This window comes from Heterodontus francisci, chromosome 5 (assembly GCF_036365525.1).
Source record: "Heterodontus francisci isolate sHetFra1 chromosome 5, sHetFra1.hap1, whole genome shotgun sequence".
NCBI classification, from domain to species: Eukaryota; Metazoa; Chordata; class Chondrichthyes; order Heterodontiformes; family Heterodontidae; genus Heterodontus; species Heterodontus francisci.
This window is the reverse complement of record NC_090375.1, coordinates 17,733,208-17,760,511: the sequence shown is the minus strand read 5'-3', so window position 1 is coordinate 17,760,511 and position 27,304 is coordinate 17,733,208. Positions and strand designations below refer to the sequence as shown.

General features: G+C 42.5%; 1 protein-coding gene across 11 annotated transcripts in view; it reads right to left on the bottom strand.

The window, feature by feature from the left end:
• Positions 1 to 27,304, bottom strand: part of LOC137369760 (intermembrane lipid transfer protein VPS13B-like) — a 1,379,747-nt gene that overhangs the window by 1,241,259 nt on the left and 111,184 nt on the right. For all 11 annotated transcript variants that reach the window (XM_068031175.1, XM_068031176.1, XM_068031177.1 and 8 more), the window contains exons 4-5: positions 25,465 to 25,585; positions 8,567 to 8,734 (exon numbers count right to left, since the gene is read on the bottom strand). In XM_068031175.1, coding sequence (XP_067887276.1) covers positions 8,567 to 8,734; positions 25,465 to 25,585 — 289 coding nt within the window. The remainder of the gene's footprint in view (positions 1 to 8,566; positions 8,735 to 25,464; positions 25,586 to 27,304) is intronic.

Genomic DNA, 27,304 nt, shown 5'->3' with positions numbered 1-27,304 from the left:
TTCCTACCTGTATTAGATCTTCAAAAATACATTACCTCACATTTGACCGGATTAAACTCCATCCGCCATTTCTCCGCCCAAGTCTCCAACCGATCTATATCCTGCTGTATCCTCTGACAATCCTCATCACTGTCCGCAACTCCACCAACCTTTGTGTCGTCCGCAAACTTACTAATCAGACCAGCTACATTTTCCTCCAAATCGTTTATATATGCTACAAATAGCAAAGGTCCCAGCACAGATCCCTGCGGAACACCACTAGTCACATCCCTCCATTCAGAAAAGCACCCTTCCACTGCTACCCTCTGTCTTCTATGACCGAGCCAGTTCTGTATCCATCTTGCCAGCTCATCTCTGATCCCGTGTGACTTCAGCTTTTGTACCAGTCTGCCATGAGGGACCTTGTCAAAGGCTTTACTGAAGTCCATATAGATAACATCCACTGCCCTTCCTCCATCAATCATGTTTGTCACTTCCTCAAAAAACTCAATCAAGTTAGTGAGACACGACCTCCCCTTCACAAAACCATGCTGCCTCTCGCTAATAAGTCCATTTGTTTCCAAATAGGAGTAAATCCTGTCCCGAAGAATCCTCTCTAATAATTTCCCTACCACTGACGTAAGGCTCACCGGCCTATAATTTCCTGGATTATCCTTGCTACCCTTCTTCAACAAAGGAACAACATTGGCTATTCTCCAGTCCTCTGGGACCTCACCTGTAGCCAATGAGGATGCAAAGATTTCTGTCAAGGCCCCAGCAATTTCTTCCCTTGCCTCCCTCAGTATTCTGGGGTAGATCCCATCAGGCCCTGGGGACTTATCTACCTTAATGCTTTGCAAGACGCCCAACACCTCCTCCTTTTTGATAATGACATGACCCAGATTGACATGACACTCCCTTCTCTAGACTCATCATCCACCAAGTCCTACTCTTTGGTGAATACTGATGCAAAGTACTCATTTCGTACCTCGCCCATTTCCTCTGGCTCCACACATCAATTCCCTCCTCTGTCCTTGAGTGGGCCAACCCTTTCCCTGGTTACCCTCTTGCTCTTTATATATGTATAAAAAGCCTTGGGATTTTCCTTCATCCTGTTTGCCAATGACTTTTCATGACCCCTTTTAGCCCTCCTGACTCCTTGCTTAAGTTAAGCATATTGGATCTTGGAATTCATAAATAGAGGCATTGAGCATAAAAGCAGCAAAGTTATGCTCAACCTTTATAAAAGTATTGCATCCAGGTCTGGTCCCCACACTTCAGGAAGAATATAAGGGTCCTTGAGAGGGTGCAGAGGAGATTTACCAAAAGGGTTCCAGGAATTGAGGATTTTAGTTACAAGGTTAGGTTGGAAAAGCTGGGTTTGTTCTCCTTAGAACAAAGGAGATTGAGGGGAGATTTAATAGAAATGTACAAGATTATGACAGGCTTAGATAAGTTAGACAAGGAAAAACTGTTCCCACTAACAAATGGCATAAGGACTAGGGGACACAGATTGAAAGTTTTAGGCAAAAGATGCAGGGGGAAGCACTTTTTTGCGCACAGGTGGTAATGATCTGGGACTTGTTGCCCACAAGGATGGTGGAAGTGGAGACGATCAATGACTTCAAGAGAAAGATGGATGGCCATCTGAGAGAAATAGACTTGCAGGGCTATGGGGATCGAGCCAGAGAGTGGGACTGACTGCATAGTTCCGTAGAAAGCTGGCATGGGCCGAATATTCGAATTATTCGATGGGCTGAATAACCTCCCTCTGCCATAGATGACTATTAAGATCTATGCAATAATCATGTGATAAGTGGAGGTCTTTCACTTTCAAAAGTTAACTTTAATTATAAATTTTAAAATTAAAAACCAAGTGTGAAAGAACATTCACTATGTTTGTCTGTGTCTCCCTCTCACTGTTGCTCAAGTATCAGTCATTAGAAAATACTGTCTGTCAAGGTGGCACAAGTGATGACTAAAGACTTTTTGTTTGCTTTCAAGTTCAACATTTTTCAAAATAACCACAAATTAGAATTGCAACAGGCGTGAAATTAGCTCTATGTAACACAACCCATCTTGAAACAACTGAGCAGAAACTGCTAAATAATAAAGTATTGTCCCAGAATTTGCTGAAAAACATTACAACATGTGAATGACACTCACCGTTATAAATGTGAAAAATCAGCCAGAAAACTATGGAAAGGAAGAGATACCCCCTGTGAATTGTGGACGATTTGCGCCGCACTACCGTTAGCTTTGTGAAACCTCATCTCGACCTTAACCTCCTCGTGATTTTCATGAAGTAGCTACATTGCACATTAATTGACCATTAAACTCATCACAACATGTTAGGTCTAGTAATTAATAGTGCAAGTACTCTTTAACATGATAATTGTTAACAATTGATTGACAATCTATCGCCCAGAAAGCGAACAATTAAAAGTGTGGAGTCTCATTCCTTCATGCAGTGATATTTTAAATTTAATTGTTTTTCTTACTTTTCCTTTTTGCCTTTTTTTCCTCTCTTTCAATCCAATCTTTTTACCCTCTTTTTCTATATCTGATTTGACACTAAATTCACCCACTCTAATTCACCCTCTTTCTTCGACCTTTCTCTGTTTATTTCTCAATCCTGACATCTCAATGGTTAAGGAGATACCAGTTTGGTTGGGTGCCCTGTTCACTCAAGTCTCAGATGCCTCCTTGCCGCACCATTATCAGCTAGCACTTCCAGCAAATTTGTGGGCAAAGTATTTTAAAGCCTAATATAAAATAAAAACAAGAAACGCTGGAAATACTCAGCAGGTCTGGCAGCATCTATGGAGAGAGAAGCAAAGTTAACGTTTCAGGTCAGTGACCCTTCAGAAGTTCTGATGATGGGGGAGCCCAGCACATCAGTGCAAAAGATAAGGCTGAAGTATTTGCAACAATCTTCAGCCAGAGTTGCCGAGTTGATGATCCATCTCGGCCTCCTCCTGATGTCCCCAGCATCACAGATGCCAGACTGCAGCCAATTCAATTTATTCCACGTGATATCAAGAAACGACTGAAGGTACTGGATACTGCAAAGGCTATGACAATATTGCGGCAATAGTACTGAAGACCTGTGCTCCAGAACTTGCCACGCCCCTAGCCAAGCTGTTCCAGTACAGCTACAACACTGGCATCTACCCTGCAATGTGGAAAATTGCCCAGGTATGTCCTGTACACAAAAAGAAGGACAAAACCAACCCAGCCAATTACTACCCCATCAGCCTACTGTCAATCATCAGTAGAGTGATGGAAGGTGTCATCAACAGTGCCATCAAGCAGCACTTGCTTAGCAATAACCTGCTCAGTCACGCTCAGTTTGGGTTCCACCAGGGCCACTCAGCTCCTGACCTCATTACAGCCTTGGTTCAAACATGGACAAAAGAACTGAACTCAAGAGGTGAGGTGAGAGTGACTGCCCTTGACATCAAGGCACCATTTGACCGAGTATGGCATCAAGCAGCCCTAGCAAAACTGAGGTCAATGGGAATCGGGGGAAAACCCTCTGCTGGTTGGAGTCATACCTAGCGCAAAGGAAGATGGTTGTGGTTGTTGCAAGTCAATCATCTAAGCTCCAGGACATCACTGCAGGAGTTCCTCAGGGTAGTGTCCTAGGCCCAACCATCTTCAGCTGCTTCATCAATGATCTTCCTTCAATCATAAGGTCAGAAGTGGGGATGTTCGCTGATGATTGCACAACATTCAGCACCATTCACAACTCCTCAGATACTGAAGCAGTCAGTGTAGAAATGCAGCAAGACATGGACAATATCCAGGCTTGGGCTGATAAGTGGCAAGTAACATTCGTGCCACACAAGTGCCAAGCAATGACCATCTCCAACAACAGAGAATCTAACCATCTCCCTTTGACATTCAATGGCATTACTACTGTTGAATCCCCCACTATCAACATCCTAGGGGCTACCATTGACCAGAAACTGAACTGGAGTAGCCATATAAATACTGTGGCTACAAGAGCAGGTCAGAGGCTAGGAATCCTGCAGCGAGTAACTCACCTCCTTACTCCCCAAAGCCTGTCCACCATCGACAAGGCACAAGTCAGGAGTGTGATGGGATACTCTCCACTTGCCTGGATGGGTGCAGCTCCAACAACACTCAAGAAGCTCGACACCATCCAGGACAAAGTAGCCCGCTTAATTGGCACCCCATCTACAAACATTCACTCCCTCCACCACCGACGCACAGTGGCAGCAGTGTGTACCATCTACAAGATGCACTGCAGCAACACACCAAGGCTCCTTAGACAGCACCTTCCAAACCCATGACCTCTACCAACTAGAAGGACAAGGGCAGCAAATGCATGGGAACACCACCACCTGAAAGATCCCCTCCAAGTCACACACCATCCTGACTTGGAACTATATCGCCGTTCCTTCACTGTCGCTGGGTTAAAATCCTGGAACTCCCTTCCTAACAGCACTGTGGGTGTACCTACCCCACACGGACTGCAGAGGTTCAAGAAGGCAGCCCACCACCACCTTCTCAAGGGCAATTAGGGATGGGCAATAAATGCTGGCCTGATCAGCAACACCCACATCCCATGAATGAATTTTAAAAAATAATAATTTTGAAGGCCTTACATTGTTCATTCTGACTGATGTCATTTCAAAATTTTCAAGAAGTTCAATTTCCAACACAAAACATGCATAAATTCGCTTAAGCAAAATGAAACTTCTGCACACATACAAATGCATTTTTATGATGCCAGTGTTACGCCAATATTCTTTGTTGAATTATGATTTTCTTTAATCCACTGACTCGAGAACTGAATTTATATATTTTTTTAAAAAGACATTTTTTAAAAGACAAGCTACCAGCAAAGTCATCCTTTCAGCTGGAGATGATCACCTGGTTTGCTGCACTGAATTCTACATTGTAAAGGACTGGGAGGAGAGATGAAATGTCTCCTCAGCCCCCAGCAAGAACCAAGACCCAGAAAGTTTAAAGGACCTACCTCTTCTCTCAGCAAGCAGAGAAATACTGCTAACTGCTATGTTTGAATCACTGAGTGACTGTCATGTGACAAGCCCCTCCCCATCTGTGGTTTTAAGAGGCATTTTCTCTCCAGAAGAGGAGAAGCAACTGGACTCTGACATCAGCAGATCCTAAATGGGGGTCCCCCTCTCTATTCCAGCTTGAAAGCTTTCAAATCCTGCTTGTTGACTGACCACTTTGCATCCCCCTGCTACAATCAGAAACCCCAATGGAGGAAATCATCCACATCGCTATCTCCAAGAGACTCATCGAACCAGTTATCTACCTCTTCAAACTAAAAGCCTCAGGACCATGGAAATCAGCTAGACGCCAACCAAATCACCAAACTCCAGAGACTGTATACTTTTTTTTATGGACTCTAACTCAACCAATCTACCTTTCCCCATTCTGTAACCTATGTGTGCGTGTGTGTGTAAACCTCCAGTGTGTGTACCTGAGTAAAAGTTGACACGTTGTTTATTTTTTCTTAAGTTTGGTTTAGGTACAATAAAGTTAACTCAAGAAAACCTGTCCGATTGATTACTTACTTGCTATGATCATAAGAACCAAAAACCTACTGAATAGGTCAGTACATCCACTTACAGAAATAACTAAACCTATTGTGGTCTAACAAGGAAAGGGAAAAGAGAAGTCCTTCAACCCCGTCTCACTTGACCATAACACCAGCTTTACCTGAGAGCAAATGAGAGCTAATGTTGTTTCAGAGATTTAACTGCAAATGTTTCAAATAGTGTTGTCGACTTCAGCTTCATTTCCTGTCTGCATTAACACTACAACTCAGAAAGTGCACTGTGAAGACATCTCAGGAACAAAAACAGAACATTCTGGAAACACTCAATGTCAGGTAGCGACTGTTAAGAAAGGAACAATGTTGACGTTTCAGGCATAGCCCTTCATCAGACACCACGAACTCTAAATGATTTCACAACTGTATTAGAACTATAGTGGGCTATGCTCACTAAATGGCAGCAATCTGTCAAACTGCAAAATCAATGTGAAGAACTGGACTGCAAAAATTTTAAAGAAAGAAATGCAACAACTACCTTCATGCATTTTCTTAGATCATGATTAAGACCAAGTTAACTCTATTGCTTTAGTACAGTGGCCATGCTACAAATAAGCGCAATTTAAATTGTTCACAGTGATGAAGGAAAAATCTCATCCAACTGGCATGCACACTAGTTGCAGCAGCATAAACTACCGTTTATGCCACTCTAAAGCAGAGAAGAGATGAAATTCACAAGCAGTCGTACTCAACATAAAAGATCTACATTCTGTTGAAAAATGTAAACATATTCACCAATACAATTCCTCTAGCCTGCACACCACTGGGCACGATTCCCAATTAAGAACACCATCAAAGGCACTCCACTCATACCAGCATTTACTGGCCAATACCAAACATCTTGCTTCATAGCAACACAAAATTTCCAGTAACAGCTGCCAAAGCGGAGTCAGTTTAGGTTTCACTGTTGGCTGTCAGACCACCTTGACGATGTAGTGCCTGCCTTGATATCAAACCTATAGTATAATTGCAACTGCTGCAAACCACATTTTTAACACTTCAATTTAAATTTAAGCTATTCTGACAGTACAATGGACCATGGTTAAATTTTTAATGAAGGAAAAAAAAACTTGCATTTAGAAAGTGTTATGACTTCAGGCTGTCCCAAAGCACTTCACAGCCCATGTTTTGCTTCTGAATTATAAACACAATTGTAATGGAGGGGAATGTGGCAGCCAATATGCATGCAGCACGATCTCAAAAAGCAATGCAATAAATGACCAATGAAACAGTTTTCTGTTGGTTCATCTCATCCAAGAAACCCACTACCTGCTTCCTTGCCCCTATTCACAGCAAAGTGCTGACCACCTGACCCCCATGTTAGTTGATTTTGTTCACAGTTCAATCTCCTTAGGTACTAATCCCCTCCCCTTCAAATCTGCCGTCATTATCCCCCACAAAAAAGCCATCCTTGACCCTTCCGTTCTTGCAAATTCCCGCTCCAACTCCAAACCCCCTTTCTTCTCCAAGGTACTTGAATGTGTTGTTATCTCCCAAATTCATGGCCATCTTTCCCACATCATGTTTGAATCCCTCCAATCACGTTTCCACCCCATAATGGGCCAAAATGGCCCTTAAAGTCACAAATGACATCATATATAACTGTGACCATGGTAAACTATCCCTCCTCATCTTTCCAACTTGTCTGTCGCCTTTAGCACAGTTGACCACACCATCCTCCTCCAATGTCTCTCTTCCATCGCCCAGCTGGGTTGGACTATCCTCCTCTGGTTCCATTCTGATTTATGCAGTCGTAGCCAGAGATCACCTGCCATGGCTTCTCTTCCCACTCCCGCATCGTTATTTATCAAGTCCCCCAAGGATCTATCCTTGGCCCCCTCCTATGTCTCATCTGCATGCTGCCCCTCCGTAACATCATCAGAAAACACATCAGGTTCCACATGTTCGCTGATGACACCCAGATCTATCGCACCACCACCACCTCTCTCGATCCTCCACTGTCTCTAAATTGTCAAACTGCTTATCTGACATCCAGTAGTGAATGAGCAGAAATTTTTCCAACTGAATATTGGGAAGACTGAAGCCATTGTCTTTGGTCCCCAGCCACAGACTCCATCCCTCCCCGATAACTGTCTGAAGCTGAAACAGACTGTTCCCAACCTTGGCATTGCATCTGATCCCAAGATAAGCTTCCGTCCACATACCACTCCACTATCAAGACCAGCTACTTCCACGTCCATAACATCACCCGACTCTGCCCCTACCTCAACTCAACTGCAAGTGAATCCCTCATCCATGCCTTTGTTTCCTCTAGACTTCACTATTCCAATGTTCTCCTGGCCGGCCTCCCATCTCCCATCCTACCTAAACTTGATCTCATCCAAAATTCTAGTGTCTGTATTCTAACTTGCACCAAGTGCTGTGCACCCATCAAGCCTGTACCCACTGACTAACATTGCCGAGTCTGGCAATGCCCCAATTTTGAAATTCTCATTCCGATCTTCAAACTTCTCCATGGCCTTGCTTCTCTCCCTATCTCTGTAACCTCCTTCAACCCTCTGAGAATTCTGCGCTCATCCAATTCTGACCTGTTGTGCGTCCCTGATTTTAATTGGTCCACCATTGGGAACTGTGTCTTTAGCTGCCTACATCCTAAACTGTGGAATTCCCTCCATAAACCTCTCCATCTCTCCCTCCTCCTTTAAGATACCCCTTAAAACCTTCTTCTTTGAGTAAGCTTTTGGTCACCTGTCCGAATATCACTTTGCTGTCAAATTATGTCTGTTAACACTCCTGCAAAGCACCTTGAGAGTTTTTTTTCATCCACATTAAGAACGCTCTCTAAATGTAGGTTGCTGTTCTAAGATGCTATAAAAAGAATTCTTAATTATTTACAAATGAACCAACTCCATTTCATTCTCAACAACCCTATTTTATTAAATAATTTTCATACACATTTTGCATTCCCATGCTTGCGATATCAGAAATGATGAAAGGATCTATTTCACTCACCTAAGATATCCATGAAGGCTCGATCCCAAAACTCATCCACTGTGTAGCATTCTGCAGAAGTAATGTTGACGGACAGAACAATGTCATCCTCCACATACTTCAAGATGAGGTTGTTTACTACAATGTTTACATTGTTCACAACACGCCTAATCAGGCTCTGTACATAACCTACAGCAGGATAAGAGAGGAAGACATAATTAATGTCACTCAACTCTGCACAGCAAGTCTTTGTAACAGAGCGAAAACTGTTGTGGAGACTTCCTATCGATTTCATACATCAGCACAGAACAAGTGCATGACCACCACAATATCTGTTCTATCTCTGCTTTTCTATCTCAAAGGATGGTCAATGGAAGCACTGAATAAAGTGGGCCAAAACATTCCAGAATAGCATCACCTTTCTTATGTAAACTTGGTTTTCTAGCTTTCTCCCTTCCCACCATCCCAGCCTGATCAAATCAATAAAAAGAAATTGCGAAATAGATTATTGGAAGTAGAAATCACACGATCAACAACTAAACTGGAAATGTTGGGGTTTCAAATATTTTATTATGTCATAGCTTTTTTAAAGTATAAGTGGGATCAGAGGGATTTGGGTGTCCTTGTACATGAAACACAAAGTTAACATGCAGGTATTGCAAGCATTTATGAAGGCAAATAATATGTTGGTCTCTATTGCAAAAGAATTGGAGTACAAGAGCAAGGAAGTGTTGCTGTAATTGTACAGGACTTTGGCGAGACCACACCTGAACACTCTATACAGTTTTGGTCTCTGTATCTAAGAAAGGATATACTTGCCTTTAGAGGGGGTGCAACAAAGGTTCACTAAGCTGATTTCTGGGATGAGAGGATTGTCCTGATGAGAAGTAATTGACTAGCATGGGCCTATACTCACAGGACTTAAGAAGAATGAGAGGTGATCTAATTGAAACACAAGATTCTGAGACGGTTTGACAGGTAAATACAGAGAGGCTGTTTCCCCTGGCTAGAGAGTCTGGAGCTAGAAAGCACAGCGCCAGAATAAAGAGTCAGCAATTTAGCACTGAGATGAGGAGAAATTTCTTCATTTAAGGGTTGTGATCTTTGGAATTCTCTATCCCAGAAGGCTATGATGCTCAGTTGTTGAGTATACTCAAGACCGAGATAGATTTTTTTTGATTCTAAGCAAATCAAAGGATATGGGATAGGACAGGAAAATGGAGTTGAGGCAGTAGATCAGCCATGATCTTTACATGGCAGAGCAGGTTCAAAGATTTGTATGGCCGACTCCTATTTCTAATGTTCATTAAAAATGGCTACACAATGTAAAATACTTAACTAAAAACAAGGGAAAAAAGGAGACAGGGAACACTAGAAGTGGAATGATTAAAAAGCAAAGGAAAAATATGAAAGTTCAAAAATGTTTAACTTTTCAACTTTTTCTAAATTTAGCAGTTACCTTTGGTTTAGTTTCCATTTCACTTAACTTTTTATTGCCACCAATATATAATTATTTTTCTTTTTCTCACTGAGGGTTCAGTTAAATTTGTTTACAATTATTTCTTTCAGGAAGAGTCACTGTTTAAGAAGCACCATTATGCTCGACTATAAAATAAGCTTTTTTCACAAATTGAGCTTGCTTAAAAAACCGCCAATGGAACATTTTGAACCCTTGAACTAAATGTGTTTGTGGCTTAAGTACAAATATTAAATAATCTAGATATCAAATAACCCTATTTAATACTTTAATTATCTTCTCATGCGGTTTTGAAACAAATTTCGCTCCCATTAGTTCTTCTCCCGACCACTCCCCACCCTTCCCCCACCAATGCAAAGAAAACAGTACGCTAACATTTAACCTCCTGTTATTTTTATTTCTGGATCTAATTTGTAAAGGCCAGCATACTGGTGTTCTACACTGCACTCTCTATTAAGCAGAAAGACTTGAGTTGTGTCAACAATTGACATAGTCAGCACCTGCATAACAGCCTACTGGGAAGAAACCTATTTAAAATTGTTCAACCGTATCATAGCTGGAAAAACGAACTCCATTATGCATTCCCAGTGCGTAGTAAACGCCATCATCTGCAAAATGCAGAAGTGAAATATCATACCCGCCAAGTGCTTTTTTTTTTCCTCCACAGTCACTAATAAGTATACAATGCCAAAAAGTTCTGTTGTGCAAAAAGATTTTTATATCTGCAGCAAGAATAGCTTCTTCCCATTGCACTAATAAGGAAATCAGAAACTCCCTACGGAAAGACCTTAAGAACTGAACTCATGGTAACTCTATCACTGAAATCTTTCCGCAAGCAGAATCTGTAACTAAGAGTTAACAGTTGACTGATTTCCTTACAGAGGTAATAAAGATGAGACGGGCCATCCTCCAAGAGAATTGTAGTGCACATGTGGCTGTAGCCCTTAACGATGAACATATGAGTTTAGAAAGCATCAAAATTGAGTGATTGCTTTAATTTGGAACCATGATGAGGAATCTCTTTAATTGAGGTCCTGGCTAGTGGATGACAACATGCTGAAATGTGTTCTGCAAGGGAATGCAAAGCAAATTTTTCTACCTAATAACTGATTAAGTGAGCATGGACAAAAGTTAGATGAATATGTACCAGCTTCACTTCCCATTTATGTCACCTAAAATATGTACTTGCAACCACCCTTTTAATATTGCCTCTTGCAAAAATCTTACAGAAGTGCTGCTGGCCTTTTGAAAGGATCATTCCTCTTGACTTGGTTAAGTGAAAGATCATTTAGACTTGTAAAAGCTTCTTCATTATCTGAATGTTCAACATTCTCTGCACACAATCAAATAGATTCTGCAGAAATCAGGTGCTGAGCACATGCATGAAAATCTCATGACATTGCAAACAGGTGGTGTCACCACAGCGGTTCTCCTGTTCCTGGGTAATTTAAAACCCTGGGATCTGTATTACTGTGTCAGTTAGTTTGTCTTGAATTTAATTGAAAAATGACTACATATTTATTAACCTACTGCTAACTATACACCTGCAAGGTTAGCAGGGATGAATAGGTAGGTTTTTGATATGTGCAGTCTATCACATCTCTGTCACCATCTTCCTCCTCACTCTCAGAAGTTCTGTTCTCAATTGCCCACAGGTAAATGAGAACATTCTAGAGCAACCCTTTGAGTTTCTTCTTATTGTAGGGATTTAGGTTGTTCTGCTATGACCATCTTACTCAAAGAGACAAATCAGTTCTCTGTGGTTCCCAGAACAGCTGGTCAGATTCACTTGCATTTCCAAAATCATCCTGCCCAGAGGTATATGTGGATGTTTCAAAAGGGAAAAATGAAAACAATGCAGACAGAAACCATACCCATGCGAGGGGAGGTGGAATACCTAACCCTCAGCATTTGAGGAAACACAAATTGGGCGCATTTTGAGATATTTTTCCAATCATATTTTGGAAGGCCTTCCAATGTCCTCCAGAGACATGTGTACACTTTGTATAACAATCCTCAAAGGAGTATAAACTTTAGTAAAGCTGACCTTGATCAGCACAGAGTTGTTTCAATATTGTAGTTCAAGCTGTATGAAAAACTCTAATCTTTATGGAATGCCACGTTACTGGACTGATAGCTACCTCCTTCAAGAGATTAGGTCTTGATTTACATACAATAGAGTGCCCATGTTGTTTTATCCTTAAGTGCCAATGAGCCATCAGCACCAAAAGGTACAAAAGATCCCTCAATACCAAATGGTGCTGGAATCATCTCAGCATCAACTAAATTTGTTGAATCCTTGAACCAATTCATTTAATGTGACCAAGTAGGTGTTGCGGGATTTCTTAACATACTGTGTTTGACCATCATTTCCTGAATAATGCAGGAACCATAATGTAGGCTACTTTGTGTGCACCTCAAGGTCCCAAGAGAAAGATTTTCCAATGCAGTATCACCTTTAAGCAAAAAGTATGACATGTAACGATCATGAGCACTGATGAATCTGAATGGACGACAACATTTTGCTGTGCATTTCAGACAGATGTTGGTGTAGACTTGATAACCCATCTATGGGGACACTTAGTTTGTTTTGCTACAGCAATGTACTGCATACGCCAGTGCCGGAAGGCATGCCATATGACCACAGCCCAATTACAGTTAGCAAATTGTGTATTAAAACCAGGCCAGAAATTCCAGAGTCTTAAAATGCTTTAAAAAAAAACCTGAATCAAATTACTGGCTATGGTAATTTCACAACATCTGCCAGGGAATAAAACAAAAAAGGATCTTGAATTTATGCAGTGCCTTTCTCGAACTCAGGACGTCTCAATCCGCTTAACAGTGCGCTCACTGTTGTAATGAATAGAAACATGGTAACCAATTTTCACACAGCAAGTTTGCACAAAATTGAAATAAATGGCCAATGAAACTGTTCTAGTGGTGTTGGTTGAGGGATAAATATTGGCCAGGACACGAGGGAGAACTCCCCTGCTCATCTGCAAAAAGTGCTATGGGATCTCTTACATCCAACCAAGAGGGCAGAAGGGACCTCGGTTTAACATCTCACCCAAAAGATGGCACCTGCAATGCTGCACTGAAGTGTCAGCCTTTTTTTTTATATATATATTCATTCATGGGATGTAGGCATTGCTGGTAAGGCCAGCATTTACTGCCCATCCGTAATTACCCTTGAGAAGGTGGTGGTGAGCCACCTTCTTGAACCACTGCAGTCCATGTGGTTAGGTACTCCTAGAGTGCTGTTAGATAGGGAATTCCAGGATTTTGACCCAGTGATGAAGAGGGAATGTGCTCAGGTCCAAAAATGGGGCTTGAATCCTACCACTTAACTGAGGCTGAGCTCTATATCCAAGATAATCCGCACTCCTTTTTTTTTCCAATTAAGTCTTTGTATATTGAAGTTTTTGATCAGTCCCTTCCACTTCACTTTCAGTAACTACATAGCTTGATGTCAGATGAGATACAGAAATAGGAAGCTGGTTTATACTTTTCGATTCCTGTACAGAAATGCTTCCTTTGTGGTTTGACACAGCAATAATAACCCCTTGATAATATTTCTCTTGAAATCATTCCAATCCAGTATTCTCATTTAATACCTTTCATGGTTTGTTCTTCTCAATTACTGGGGAAAAAACGAAGTATTACATTGTGATTCTGGAGCTAAAAGCATATGACATCTTTTGTCACTTAATTCTCCTTTCAGCAATTCAAGAATGCTTCCACCATTCGATGCAACCCTGAATAAAACCTCTATAAAGTCAAATGGCAATTTTCTCTTTTACAAAAAATCAAGTTTTATTAAAATATTTGCAAACTTAAATCTTTGCTGTGAAGCTGTCAATACGTCATATATTCAGGCCACACTGCTCCTATTCAAAACAAATAAAATGAATCACGAAAGTAAAATTACATGGTACAGTAGCATTTCAGTTCAAGTCCATTAAAATATATATTTTGATCTCCAAAACTTCAGATTTGCTGCATGCTATGAAACCTAATGGGCCACATTTTGCTGTGGCAGGGCATCTAGCGTCCGCTCCTGTTAGTTACACTTGCCTTTGCACTTTTAGGTTGATAAATTTTTTGCGAGGCAAGTTGTTGTACGTGAGAGTGGAAAGCAATGTAGCGAGGGGAAACCAGGCATCTGCGCCTGAGTGAAAAGGGCAAGCAACTTTCTATTTCCTTACCCAATAAAACTGAAGGATTGTGAAATTAACAGTGCAAGGGCAGAGCAATAAGTGTAAATTAGAGTGGGTGAATTCCATGTCAAATCAGTCACACAGAAAGAGAAATAAAGAAAGGAAAAGAAAGAAAAAATTTGCAGAAATGTTAAAAAAAAAAATCAAACTTTACATTTTTAAACTCTCAAACAATTAAAACCTGTAGGATTGAGACTGCACACATGTAATAGTTAATTTTCCAGTGCTAAGAAAGTTGATTGGAAGTAATTAACACTTAGCACGTTGCTAAAAGGCTACTTACACTGGAATGGACCAGACTTAATGTTCTGTAGTGCGTTTAGTTTGTATCTACTGTGCAAATACAGCAACTTTACACCATTAAATTCATTTCAAAGGTGTGCCAGCGAGATGCCATTTTCGCAAAGCTAATGACGGAACGACACAACTTGGACAGAAACTTTTGGATATTTGAATTTAACTATGCATCTGCCCTTTGCCTAAAGTTGCTGTACGATTTGAGCTGCAATAACAGCGCGTGTCATTAGCCTCACCGTTATTTTAACAAAAAATATTTTGGGTCATTGTATGCACACAAAAGAAACTTGTTAAAATAGCACCTTAGGACTTCAGAAGATGTAAATAAAGATACTTCTTAAAACTCCACCTTTCATTCAGTGTCACCCAGTCTACCAGCAGAGATCGAGGAGATGGTAGTGTAGTGGTAATGTCACTAAACTAGTAATCTAGAGGCCCAATCTAATGTCCTGGGGACATGGGTTCAAATCTCACCATGGCAGCTGGTGGAATTTATTTTAAGGGAATTGGCAAAAGAAGCAATGGTGACATGAGGAAAAGCTTTTTACAACAGCGAATGGTTAGGATCTGGAATGTAGTGCCAGAGTGTGTGCTGGAGGCAGGTTCAATCGATACTTTCAAAAGGGAATCAGATAGTTATCTGAAAAAGAAGAATGTGCAGGATTACAGGGAGAAAGCGGGGGAATGGCACTAAGTGAATTGCTCAGTCAGAAAGACAGTGCAGACACGACAGGCGAGTGGCCTCCGTCTCTGCTGTAACAATTTTGGGATTCTGTGAAATATACAGAGGCGGCAGGTCAAATTCCCACTTTGAAGGCACGGGTGGCAAATTTCAGTTGTTCACAAAATTCAACAATCTGCACTTAATGCAGAGATTCAAACGAGCAATCCCATAGAGAATCATTTGTTTGTCTAAGTGAAGACTTAATCGATACCACTTGGTGGACAAACATATCCATTGATTGATAAGCCATCACTCTTGTTCATAAAGTAACAGAAACAAATATTTTCCCTACCCACCACCACCTCCCACCCCAACAAGCTTCCAATCGTTGATTCTTTTGGGTGGGTGGGGGGGAGACACAGGACTCTTTCTTTGAATAAGGCACTGGTTATGTTTTATCTCAACAGGTTTTGAAGTAAAGATTCTTCAGCAGGGCCTCTAGTTCAGGGAACTCAAAACCTGCAAGATTCTAGATCAGTTTTCACCAAAACTGAAACAGATACCGCAGATACTGAAGTCAATGGCTTCCTTGAAGTCCACAGCCTTGTTAACCAGAATTGAGGCCTCAGCCAAAATTTTGCAGCCAGTACAAAAGGACAGCAATGGGTTTCACAACTTCTCAGCCAGCACCTTTTTAAAGAATTATAAATCAAGATACTTAAGCTGCAGATCAACTCAGTGCTGATGTCCTGAATCCTTAAAGGAGAAGAACGAACTTGTATTTTTAAAGCACCTTTCACAACCTCAGGACATCCCAAAGTACTGTGCAGCCAATTAAGTACTTTATAATCTGTTGTCAGGGTGGAAACACAGCAGCCAATTTGCACACAGCAATGTCCCACAACAGCAATGTGACAATGACCAGATAATCTGTTTTAGCAATATAGGTTGAGAGATAAATATTGGCCAGGACACTGATGAGTTCGCCCCTGCTCTTCTTCAAAATAGTGTAGTGGCTTTTTTTTTCATTCATCTGAGACAGAAGACAGCGCTTCAGTTTAATTTGTCATCCAAAAAATGAAAGGTTGGTCTTTGCTCCAGCTGCAACCTAACTTTAATGGTTTCGGATAATAGCCGAGGAATGCATTTGAATCATAGAAAATCCTAAACTTATGAGTGCAAAACCTACTGCAGTTGTCACATTTGAAAAAAAAAACTAGCCATCATGTTCTATACATCGTTCAACCATGCCCAGAATGCATGCATTGCATGGCACTGTGAGTGCAAAGTGACCTTTAAACACACTTGTACAATGTGAGACATCAAGTAATAACTTCCTTTCTTTCAGGATCAATATTTTGTAACAAACAATCACCAGCAGCCTTCTTCAAAGTTTGAAATATGCCAAGCAGTTTACGATGTACAATGCATGAAGACAACGCAGACAGTAATGGTGACAGCCTTGTGCTGACAGGGCCTGATGGCAGATGTGGGGTAATTAAATTCAGCCACCACAAGGGATTTATGGAGTTGGCAGAGACAAAAGGATGGAAACTACAAATCAAGATAATAACGCCCGATACTTCTCTTCAAATGCAATTTTGAAAGGGCCATGTTCCAAGGTCAGAGAACCGATTCAAATGGGGAAATGAGGGGCAAAATGAAAAAACCTGAAAATCCACAGCAACTTAACAGCAAAGAAAAAGACTTAAAATGTAAAGTATTAAAATAAACAAATAAAATTTTCAAAGCAAAAGGCCATTTATATAGCAATCAAGGAATAAAGAAAACCACTGCAGCTAAAAGGAGAAAACATAAGAGGAAAACATCCAAAAGAAGGCCTCTTGTGTGGAAGCGACACAAATAAATTACAGGAAAATGAACTGTTAACTACCCAGCTGAATTCCAGACCTTGGAAACCATTTAAGAAAACAACAACTAGGCTCTTCATGAGACGATGTTAGGTTTGGGAATCAAATCCATTGATAGATAGGGTGAGATAGAAGATCGACTCATGAAGCGATCTACGATCAGTGTCGCTAGTCTTCCAAAAATCACACTTCCTTAAACCATAAGGAAGGATTCATTTCCACTTTCCACTCACATCTTCCAGAGTACTCAAAGATTATGCAACAGCAATTGAAAGATGCCAACGGAAATGGGTATTCCCCCAAGAGATACAAATACTACAGATTGCACTCAAGTCCACACTCCGAAAACAAGCCAACCTGGTTTAGTGAAGTTATCTGAAGAGCTGGAAAGTCACTGCCTAATTTCCAAAGTATCCTTTCATTGGGATGTTCACAGTCATTTTTAGGAAAGTGGGAATGCATCCTACCTTGATAGTTCATAAGAACAGTTTATGGCTGGATAGTTCATCCACATCCAAACGAATTGGTCACCGAGACTCTCAAATAGAGTCAGAGAGTTGTACAGCATAGAAACAGGCCCTTTGGCCCACCACATCCATGCGGACCATAATGCCTATCTATAATAATCCCACCTGCCTGCATTAATTCCATATCCCTCTATGCCTTGCTCATTCAAGTACCTGTCCAGATGCCTCTTAAATGTTGTTTTTGTTCCTGCCTCCACCACCTCCTCAGGCAGCTCATTCCAGATACCCACTATTCTTTGTGTGAACAATTTACCCCTTTGATCCCCTTTAAACCTCCTCCCTCTCACCTTAAATCTATGTCCTCTAGTTTTAGTCACCCCTACCACGGGAAACAGGCTCTGGCTATCTACCTTATCTATGCCTATCATACTTTTATATACCTTGTCCCCTCTCAGCCTCCTTCGCTCCAGGGAAAACAGACCCAGCCTATCCAATCTCTCTTTAGAACTCAAGCCCTCCAAACCAGGCAACATCCTTGTGAATCTTTTCTGCGCACACTCCAGCTTAATCACATCTTTCCTGTAGTGCGGCGACCAGAACTGCACACACTACTCCAAATGCGGCCTAACCAACGTTATGTACAACTGTAACATGACGTCCCAACTCTTGCACTCAATGCCTCGACCGATGAAGGCAAGCATGCCATACGCCTTCTTCACCACCCTGTCTACCTGTGTTGCCACTTTCAGGAAACTATGTACTTGCACCCCAAGGTCTCTCTGCTCAAGAACACTCCCCAGGGCCTTGCCATGCACTGTATATGTCCTGCCCTGGTTTAACTTCCCAAAATGCATCACTTCACATTTACCTGCATTAAAATTCCATTTGCCACTCCCTTGCCCACTTTCCCAGTTGATCTATATCCTGTTGAGACCTTAGACAACCTACTTCACTGTCCTCTATACCACCAATTTTGGAGTCATCTGCAAACTTACTAATCATGCCCCTTACATTCACATCCATCTCATTAATATATATGACAAACAACAAAGGGCCCAGCACCGATCCCTGCGGCACACCACTGGTCACCAGCCTCCAACCTGAAAAACAACCCTCCACTACCACCCTCTGCCTCCCATCACCAAGCCAATTTTGTATCCAATTGGCTAGCTCATCCTGGATCCCATGTGTTCGAACCTTCTGGACCAGCCTACCACGTGGGACCTTGTCAAAGGCCTTGCTAAAGTCCATGTAGACAAAGTCCTTCGCCCTGCCCTCGTCAATCCTCTTGGTCACCTCCTGGAAAAACTCAATCAAATTCGTGAGACATGATTTCCCACTCACAAAGACATGCTGACTATCCCTAATCAGACCATGCCTATCCAGATGCATATAAATCCTGTTTCTCAGAATCCCTTCCAATAACTTTCCCATCAATGATGTAAGGCTCATCGGCCTGTAGTTCCCTGGCTTATCCCTGCTGCCCTTCTTAAATAAAGGCACAACATTAGCTATCCTCCAGTCTTCCGGTACCTCACCCATAGCTAACGATGATACAAAAATCTCCGCCAGGGCCCCAGCAATCTTTCAAACGTCAATTGATCAGAATCCAGGACCAGCATGTTCCTGCGAGGAAGGAGGATACGTTTGGCAAGTTTCGGGAACCTTGGATAACGCGGAATATTGTGAGCCTCGTCAAAAAGAAAAAGGATGCATTCGTAAGGGCTGGAAGGCTAGGAACAGACGAATCCCTTGAGGAATATAAAGACAGGAGGAAGGAACTTAAGCAAGGAGTCAGGAGGGCTAAAAGGGGTTATGAGAAGTCATTGGCAAACAGGATTAAGGAAAATCCCAAGGCTTTTTATACGTATATAAAGAGCAAGAGGGTAACTAGGGAAAGGGTTGGCCCACTCAAGGACAGAAAAGGGAATCTATGTGTGGAACCAGAGGAAATGGGCGAGGTACTAAATGATTACTTTGCATCAGTATTCACCAGGACAAGGACTTGGTGGATGATGAGCCTAGGGAAGGGAGTGTACATAGTCTCAGTCATCTCATTATCAAAAAGAAGGTGGTGTTGGGTGTCTTGCAAAGCATTAAGGTAGATAAGTCCCCAGGGCCTGATGGGATCTACCCCAGAATACTAAGGGAGGCAAGGGAAGAAATTGCTGGGGCCTTGACAGAAATCTTTGCATCCTCATTGGCTACAGGTGAGGTCCCAGAGGACTGGAGAATAGCCAATGTTGTTCCTTTGTTTAAGAAGGGTAGCAAGGATAATCCAGGAAATTATAGGCCGGTGAGCCTTACGTCAGTGGTAGGGAAATTATTAGAGAGGATTCTTCGGGACAGGATTTACTCCCATTTGGAAACAAATGGACTTATTAGCAAGAGGCAGCATGGTTTTGTGAAGGAAAGGTCGTGTCTTACTAATTTGATTGAGTGTTTTGAGGAAGTGACGAAGATGATTGATGAGGGAAGGGTGGTGGATGTTGTCTATATGGACTTTAGTAAAGCCTTTGACAAGGTTCCGCATGGCAGACTGGTGCAAAAGGTGAGGTCACACGGGATCAGAGGTGAGCTGGCAAGACGGATACAGAACTGGCATGGTCATAGAAGACAGAGGGTAGCAGTGGAAGGGTGCTTTTCTGAATGGAGGGATGTGACTAGTGGTGTTCCGCAGGGATCAGTGCTGGGACCTTTGCTATTTGTAGCATATATAAATGATTTGGAGGAAAATGTAGCTGGTCTGATTAGTAAGTTTGCGGACGACACAAAGGTTGGTGGAGTTGCGGACAGTGATGAGGATTGTCAGAGGATACAGCAGGATATAGATCGGTTGGAGACTTGGGCGGAGAAATGGCAGATGGAGTTTAATCCGGACAAATGTGAGGTCATGCATTTTGAAAGGTCTAATGCAGGTGGGAAGTAGACAGTAAATGGCAGAACCCTTAGGAGTATTGACAGGCAGAGAGATCTGGGCGTACAGGTCCACAGGTCACTGAAAGTGGCAACGCAGGTGGATAAGGCAGTCAAGAAGGCATACGGCATGCTTGCCTTCATCGGTCGGGGCATAGAGTATAAAAATTGGCAAGTCATGCTGCAGCTGTACAGAACTTTAGTTAGGCCACACTTAGAATATCGTGTGCAATTCTGGTCGCCACACTACCAGAAGGACGTGGAGGCTTTGGAGAGGGTACAGAAGAGGTTTTCCAGGATGTTGCCTGGTCTGGAGGGCATTAGCTATGAGGAGAGGTTGGATAAACTCGGATTGTTTTCACTGGAACGACGGAGGTGGAGGGGCGACATCATAGAGGTTTCCAAAGTTATAAGCGGCATGGACAGAGTGGATAGTCAGAAGCTTTTTCCCAGGGTGGAAGAGTCAGTTACTAAGGGACATAGGTTTAAGGTGAGAGGGGCAAAGTTTAGAGGGGATGTGCGAGGCAAGTTCTTTACACAGAGGGTGGTGAGTGCCTGGAACTTGTTGCCGGGTGAGGTGGTGGAAGCAGGTACCATAGAGATGTTTAAGAGGCATCTTGACAAATACATGAATAGGATGGGAATAGAGGGATACGGTCCCCAGAAGTGCAAAAGGTTTTAGTTTCGGCAGGCATCAAGATCGGCGCAAGCTTGGAGGGTCGAATGGCCTGTTCCTGTGCTGTACTGTTCTTTGTTCTTTTTCAACATCCTTGGGTTACCATTGACCAGCTATATAAATACTGTACCTACAAGAGTAGGTCAAAGGCTGGGAATTCTGCAATGAGTCCCTCATCTCCTGACACTCCAATGCCTGTCCACCATCTACAAGTTGGAAGTTTGACGGAATACGCTCCACTTGCCTGGATGAGCTTGCACTCATCAACACACAAGAAACTCGATACTATCCAAGACAAAGCAGCCCACTTCATCAGCACCCCATTTACCACCTTAAACATTCATTCCCTCGACCATTGGCGTATTGCAACAACTCAGCTCCTTCAAAATCCTGCAGCCTCTACCACCCAGAAGAACAATGGCAGCATGTGCATGGAAATAGCACCACCTGCAAGTTCTCCTCCAAATGACACAGCATCCTGAGTTGGAACTATATTGCTGTCCCTTCACTGTCACTGGGTCAAAATCCTGGATCTCCCTAGCTAACAGCTCTGTGGGTATATCTGCACCACATTTTTTATTTGTTCATGGGATGTAGGCGTTGCTGGCTGGGCCAGCATTTATTGCCCATCCCTAATTGACCTTCGACAACACCAGTTTAAGAAGGCAGCTCACTATCACCTTCGCGAGTGCTCATAGGGATGGGCAATGAATGCTGGCCTTGCCAGCGATGCTCTCATCCTAATAACCAATAATATTTTTAAAAACCTTAAATAAGACTTTCCTGCATGATAGATTTCGGCATCCTTTATTTTTTACTTATTTACTTTTTATTTAGAGATAGAGCACTGAAACAGGCCCTTCGGCCCACCGAGTCTGTGCCGACCATCAACCACCCATTTATACTTCTTTTCTTTTGGGCCTCCTTATCTCGAGAGACAATGGATACGCGCCTGGAGGTGGTCAGTGGTTTGTGAAGCAGCGCCTGGAGTGGCTATAAAGGCCAATTCTGGAGTGACAGGCTCTTCCACAGGTGCTGCAGAGAAATTTGTTTGTTGGGGCTGTTGCACAGTTGGCTCTCCCCTTGCGCCTCTGTCTTTTTTCCTGCCAACTACTAAGTCTCTTCGACTCGCCACAATTTAGCCCTGTCTTTATGGCTGCCCGCCAGCTCTGGCGAATGCTGGCAACTGACTCCCACGACTTGTGATCAATGTCACACGATTTCATGTCGCGTTTGCAGACGTCTTTATAACGGAGACATGGACGGCCGGTGGGTCTGATACCAGTGGCGAGCTCGCTGTACAATGTGTCTTTGGGGATCCTGCCATCTTCCATGCGGCTCACATGGCCAAGCCATCTCAAGCGCCGCTGACTTAGTAGTGTGTATAAGCTGGGGGTGTTGGCCGCTTCAAGGACTTCTGTGTTGGAGATATAGTCCTGCCACCTGATGCCAAGTATTCTCCGAAGGCAGCGAAGATGGAATGAATTGAGACGTCGCTCTTGGCTGGCATACGTTGTCCTGGCCTCGCTGCCGTAGAGCAAGGTACTGAGGACACAGGCCTGATACACTCGGACTTTTGTGTTCCGTGTCAGTGCGCCATTTTCCCACACTCTCTTGGCCAGTCTGGACATAGCAGTGGAAGCCTTACCCATGCGCTTGTTGATTTCTGCATCTAGAGACAGGTTACTGGTGATAGTTGAGCCTAGGTAGGTGAACTCTTGAACCACTTCCAGAGCGTGGTCGCCAATATTGATGGATGGAGCATTTCTGACATCCTGCCCCATGATGTTCGTTTTCTTGAGGCTGATGGTTAGGCCAAATTCATTGCAGGCAGACGCAAACCTGTCGATGAGACTCTGCAGGCATTCTTCAGTGTGAGATGTTAAAGCAGCATCGTCAGCAAAGAGGAGTTCTCTGATGAGGACTTTCCGTACTTTGGAATTCGCTCTTAGACGGGCAAGGTTGAACAACCTGCCCCCTGATCTTGTGTGGAGGAAAATTCCTTCTTCAGAGGATTTGAACACATGTGAAAGCAGCAGGGAGAAGAAAATCCCAAAAAGTGTGGGTGCGAGAACACAGCCCTGTTTCACACCACTCAGGATAGGCCCTTCGGCCCACCGAGTCTGTGCCGACCATCAACCACCCATTTATACTAATCCTACACTAATCCCATATTCCTACCACATCCCCACCTGTCCCTATATTCCCCTACCACCTCCCTATACTGGGGGCAATTTATAATGGCCAATTTACCTGTCAACCTGCAAGTCTTTGGTGGTGGGAGGAAACCGGAGTACCCAGCGAAAACCCACGCAGACACAGGGAGAACTTGCAAACCCCACACAGGCAGTACGCAGAATTGAACCCGGGTCGCTGGAGCTGGGAGGCTGCAGTGCTAACCACTGCGCCGCCCATTAATTGAATTTAAATTCCACTAGCTGCACTGGTGGGATTTGAACCCGTGTCCCCAGGGCAATAGCCTGGGTCTTTGGATTACTAGTTTATTGACGTTACCACTATGCCACCGTCTTCATGACAAAGATACCCAACAGTAAACAGTAAAGTCTGATCCCAAGATATTGAATTCCTCTGGACTTCAACCTAAACAACTACTCAGAGGAAGCCCTGTTATCAGATTAAGGTGCAAACATGCAAGTACTGAAGCCTAGCATGACCACAACATCCTAGAAGATGACAGAAATTTCAACTCAAGTATACAATGCTGACAGCTTTTCCCTAGTTATAAATTTCTTATGCTGGAGCTTACACAGCTAGCAGATAGGTTAAGTGTGTGTGTCGTTTTACAATTGGCTGTATGGGGCAAGCTTGATCGGCCTGATGGTCTTTTCTCATCTTTCTTTGCTTATGCTTATTTAACCGCCCCTGAAAGGAAGGTCTTTACATAGAATTTACAGCACAGAAACAAAGAGACTAATCAGCCCAATAGGTTTGCATTTATGTTCCACATGAGCCTCCACCCACCCTACTTCATCTAACTCGATCAGCATATCCTTCTATTCCTTTCTCCCTCATGCACTTATCTAGCTTCCCTTTATAGGCATCTATGCTATTCACCTCAAATGCTCCATGTGGTAGGAAATTCCACAGTGAGGTCCCTACCTCAAAATAATACGATCATTGTACTGCAATAATAAATTAAAATAAAAACAAGAAATGCTGGAATCACTCAGCAAGTCTGGCAGCATCTGTGGAAAGAGAAGCAGAGTTAACGTTTCGGATCAGTGACCCTTCTTCGGAATAAATTAAAATACTTGTGCGTTCTGCCCAACAATCCACAGCTGTAACTCAGTAAGTCGCATCAAGCAAATTCAAAACCACCACACTCTGGAACCCAGCTGTAATTCTGTATTCAAAAATATATTCAGTTTTATGTTGTGCATTCAACAGGTTAAATTACCAAATTGCAGTCTAATTCAGAACTGAATGGAGACTATGCAGCAACTGAAGATCATTTTCACTTATGTGCTTCTGTATGGAAGCAATGGATAAATGTAATGGGTTGATAGGATACCCACAGGATCATATGCTACCTAATAGCCATATACATCAGTTACTGATCTTAATGATAAATTTATACATTTACTGTTTATGTCAAAAGTAACTTTTGTTTTCCAAGTTGTTTATAACTTGTTTCAATACATCTTTGTTTCTTCAAATTTTATGAGACACCAAAGGGGCCACTAATATTGGACAGAGTGAAGAACATCAAGTTTGTTAGTACAAGTTTGCTTACACGTCACACATTTTAGAATAAACTATGTTTGACAGAGTGCAGCATTGTATGCACAGTACTGAATGAAGATATGATTTTGTTTAATTGACAAGCTGCATTTTTAAAACAACACACTATCACAGCACTAAGGCAGCTAGCCTGCAGGGGTCAGTCTGGATATCAGTCCTATTTCAGACACTTGGCTTCATGTGTATTGTAAGGGCCTACATGTGATAGCAGGTGGGTCAGACCTATGTTATAACAACAACTAGCTGTGACAAAATTGTGTGTGTGTAAAATTTGTTGTTTAGCCCAGGGTAGGGAGTAGAAACAAGATATAAGGAAGCTGAATTTGCATTCAAGAGACAGTGGGTAAACACTTCTTGCCTGTCACAGTGTCAGCAAACAAACAAATGTATTTGATAACTTTGCCTTTGGGACATCTAAGAGTTAGATCTGATTATGATATTATCATTGCACCTTTTTTGCCAATATTTTCTAGATTATGAATGGTTGATTACATGTCTATTATTTAAATATGCAAACAGAAATATTTCAAATGTCCCCCCTCCTCGGTCACATGCCTTCATTTGTCGCTCACCTGGGGGTAAGTCGGGGTCAGTTGAGGTCACTTGCTGGACGCGACGAGTTTTAGCTAATGATTTTATGCTCTCAGTGGTGCTGCGGTTGGTTGAACTGGAGCCACAGCTCTCATGATCATCCTGCAAAACAACAAATGTAGATAATCCATACCAAAGGAACATTGTTTGCAACAACGGAAATATTTACACACATTAACACACTGATTAAGTAACCTTCAAATTGCACTGGATTAGAATTTTTTTGTCTTCAATTGGAACAAAAATGGTTTCTGATGTTTTTGTCTCATTGCTCATACAAACTTGTAACTCAGTGAAGAGCGGAGCTATTCTCATTTTTCTCACAATGTGGAAGGCAGATGTCTACATTTTTTATTGAACATCTGGAGTCACTACAAATCAGTTTTCATTTAATGCCTCAATGAAGTGTACTAACTCCATTTGGAAAATGTCACATGGCCATGTTAGTTATGACTGTCCCCAAGATAGGCAAAAGATAGCCAAATAAAAACTCCAAGGTAATAAGGTTTCTGTGATGCAACTCTGAACAGTTGAAATCCATGATGACATTCCCCTGATCCCAAGCAGGATCATGATGGCGCAATGGTTAGCACCGCAGCTTCACAGCTCCAACAACCCGGGTTCGGTTCTGGGTACTGCCTGTGCGGAGTTTGCAAGTTCTCCCTGTGACCGCGTGGGTTTCCTCCGGGTGCTCCAGTTTCCTCCCGCATGCCAAAAACTTGCGGGTTGATAGGTAAATTGGCCGCTGTAAAAAATTGCCCCTAGTGTAGGTAGGTGGTAGGAGAGTTGAGGGAAGGTGGGGATGTGAGAGGGAAAAATGGGATTAATGTAGAATTAGTATAAATGGGTGGTTGATGGTCGGCGCGGACTCGGCGGGCCGAAGGGCCTGTTTCGGTGCTGTATCTCTCTATGACTCTATGATTTGTACAGCAGCTAATCATCCAGATCACCAACAACTTATATTTATATAGCACCTTTAACAAAATAAAATGCCCCGAGGCATATCACAGGAGCATTATAAAACAACCTATGACAAAATTAACAGATTTCAATCCCATTCTTAAGCAGGTGCTCATCTAGCTCTTGTTTTAATGGAGTTCGTCAGCAGAACATTTTATTGGGTATAATTCCCATATTGTCAAACCACAAAGTAGTAGATACAATTAATAGATGTCACAAGAATGTTGGCTTCTTAATAAACCATTTAACAATATGGTAATGTGTATTCCCTCCAGTTGAATAGCTCTGGATCAGCTCCTAGAACAGCCCAAAATTATGGCACCCATTAAGTTCAATGAAGCCATTCCACGACACAGGCAGTCCCCCAAGATTCCATTCTTGGCCCCCTCTTCTTCCTCTTCGACATGCTGCATCTCAGTAACATCAGCTGAAGACATGGCATTAGGTTCGATAAATATGGGAATGTCACCCAGCTCTACTTATCCACTGCTGCTCTTGATCCCTTTACTGCCTCTTTGTTATTACGCTACTTGCCCAACATCCAGGCTGGGCTAAACTGCTACTTACACCAGTTAAACATTGGGAGGACTGATGGCATCGTTTTTCAGCAGCACCTCATCATCACCCCCCACCACAATCTCTGTACCCTCACCTCAGATTCCATCTCCATCTTAAGCCACTGTCTCAGGCTGAAGCCAACTGTTTACCATTTTAGCAACCTCTGAACCCATCACAGACTGCCTACTTCCACCACCATAAAATCACTAATCTCTTCCCCTACATCAGCCCATCTGCTGATGAAACAGCATCCACGCCTTTGATATTACCAGATTCAATTATTCCAATGCTGTCTTGGCCGAC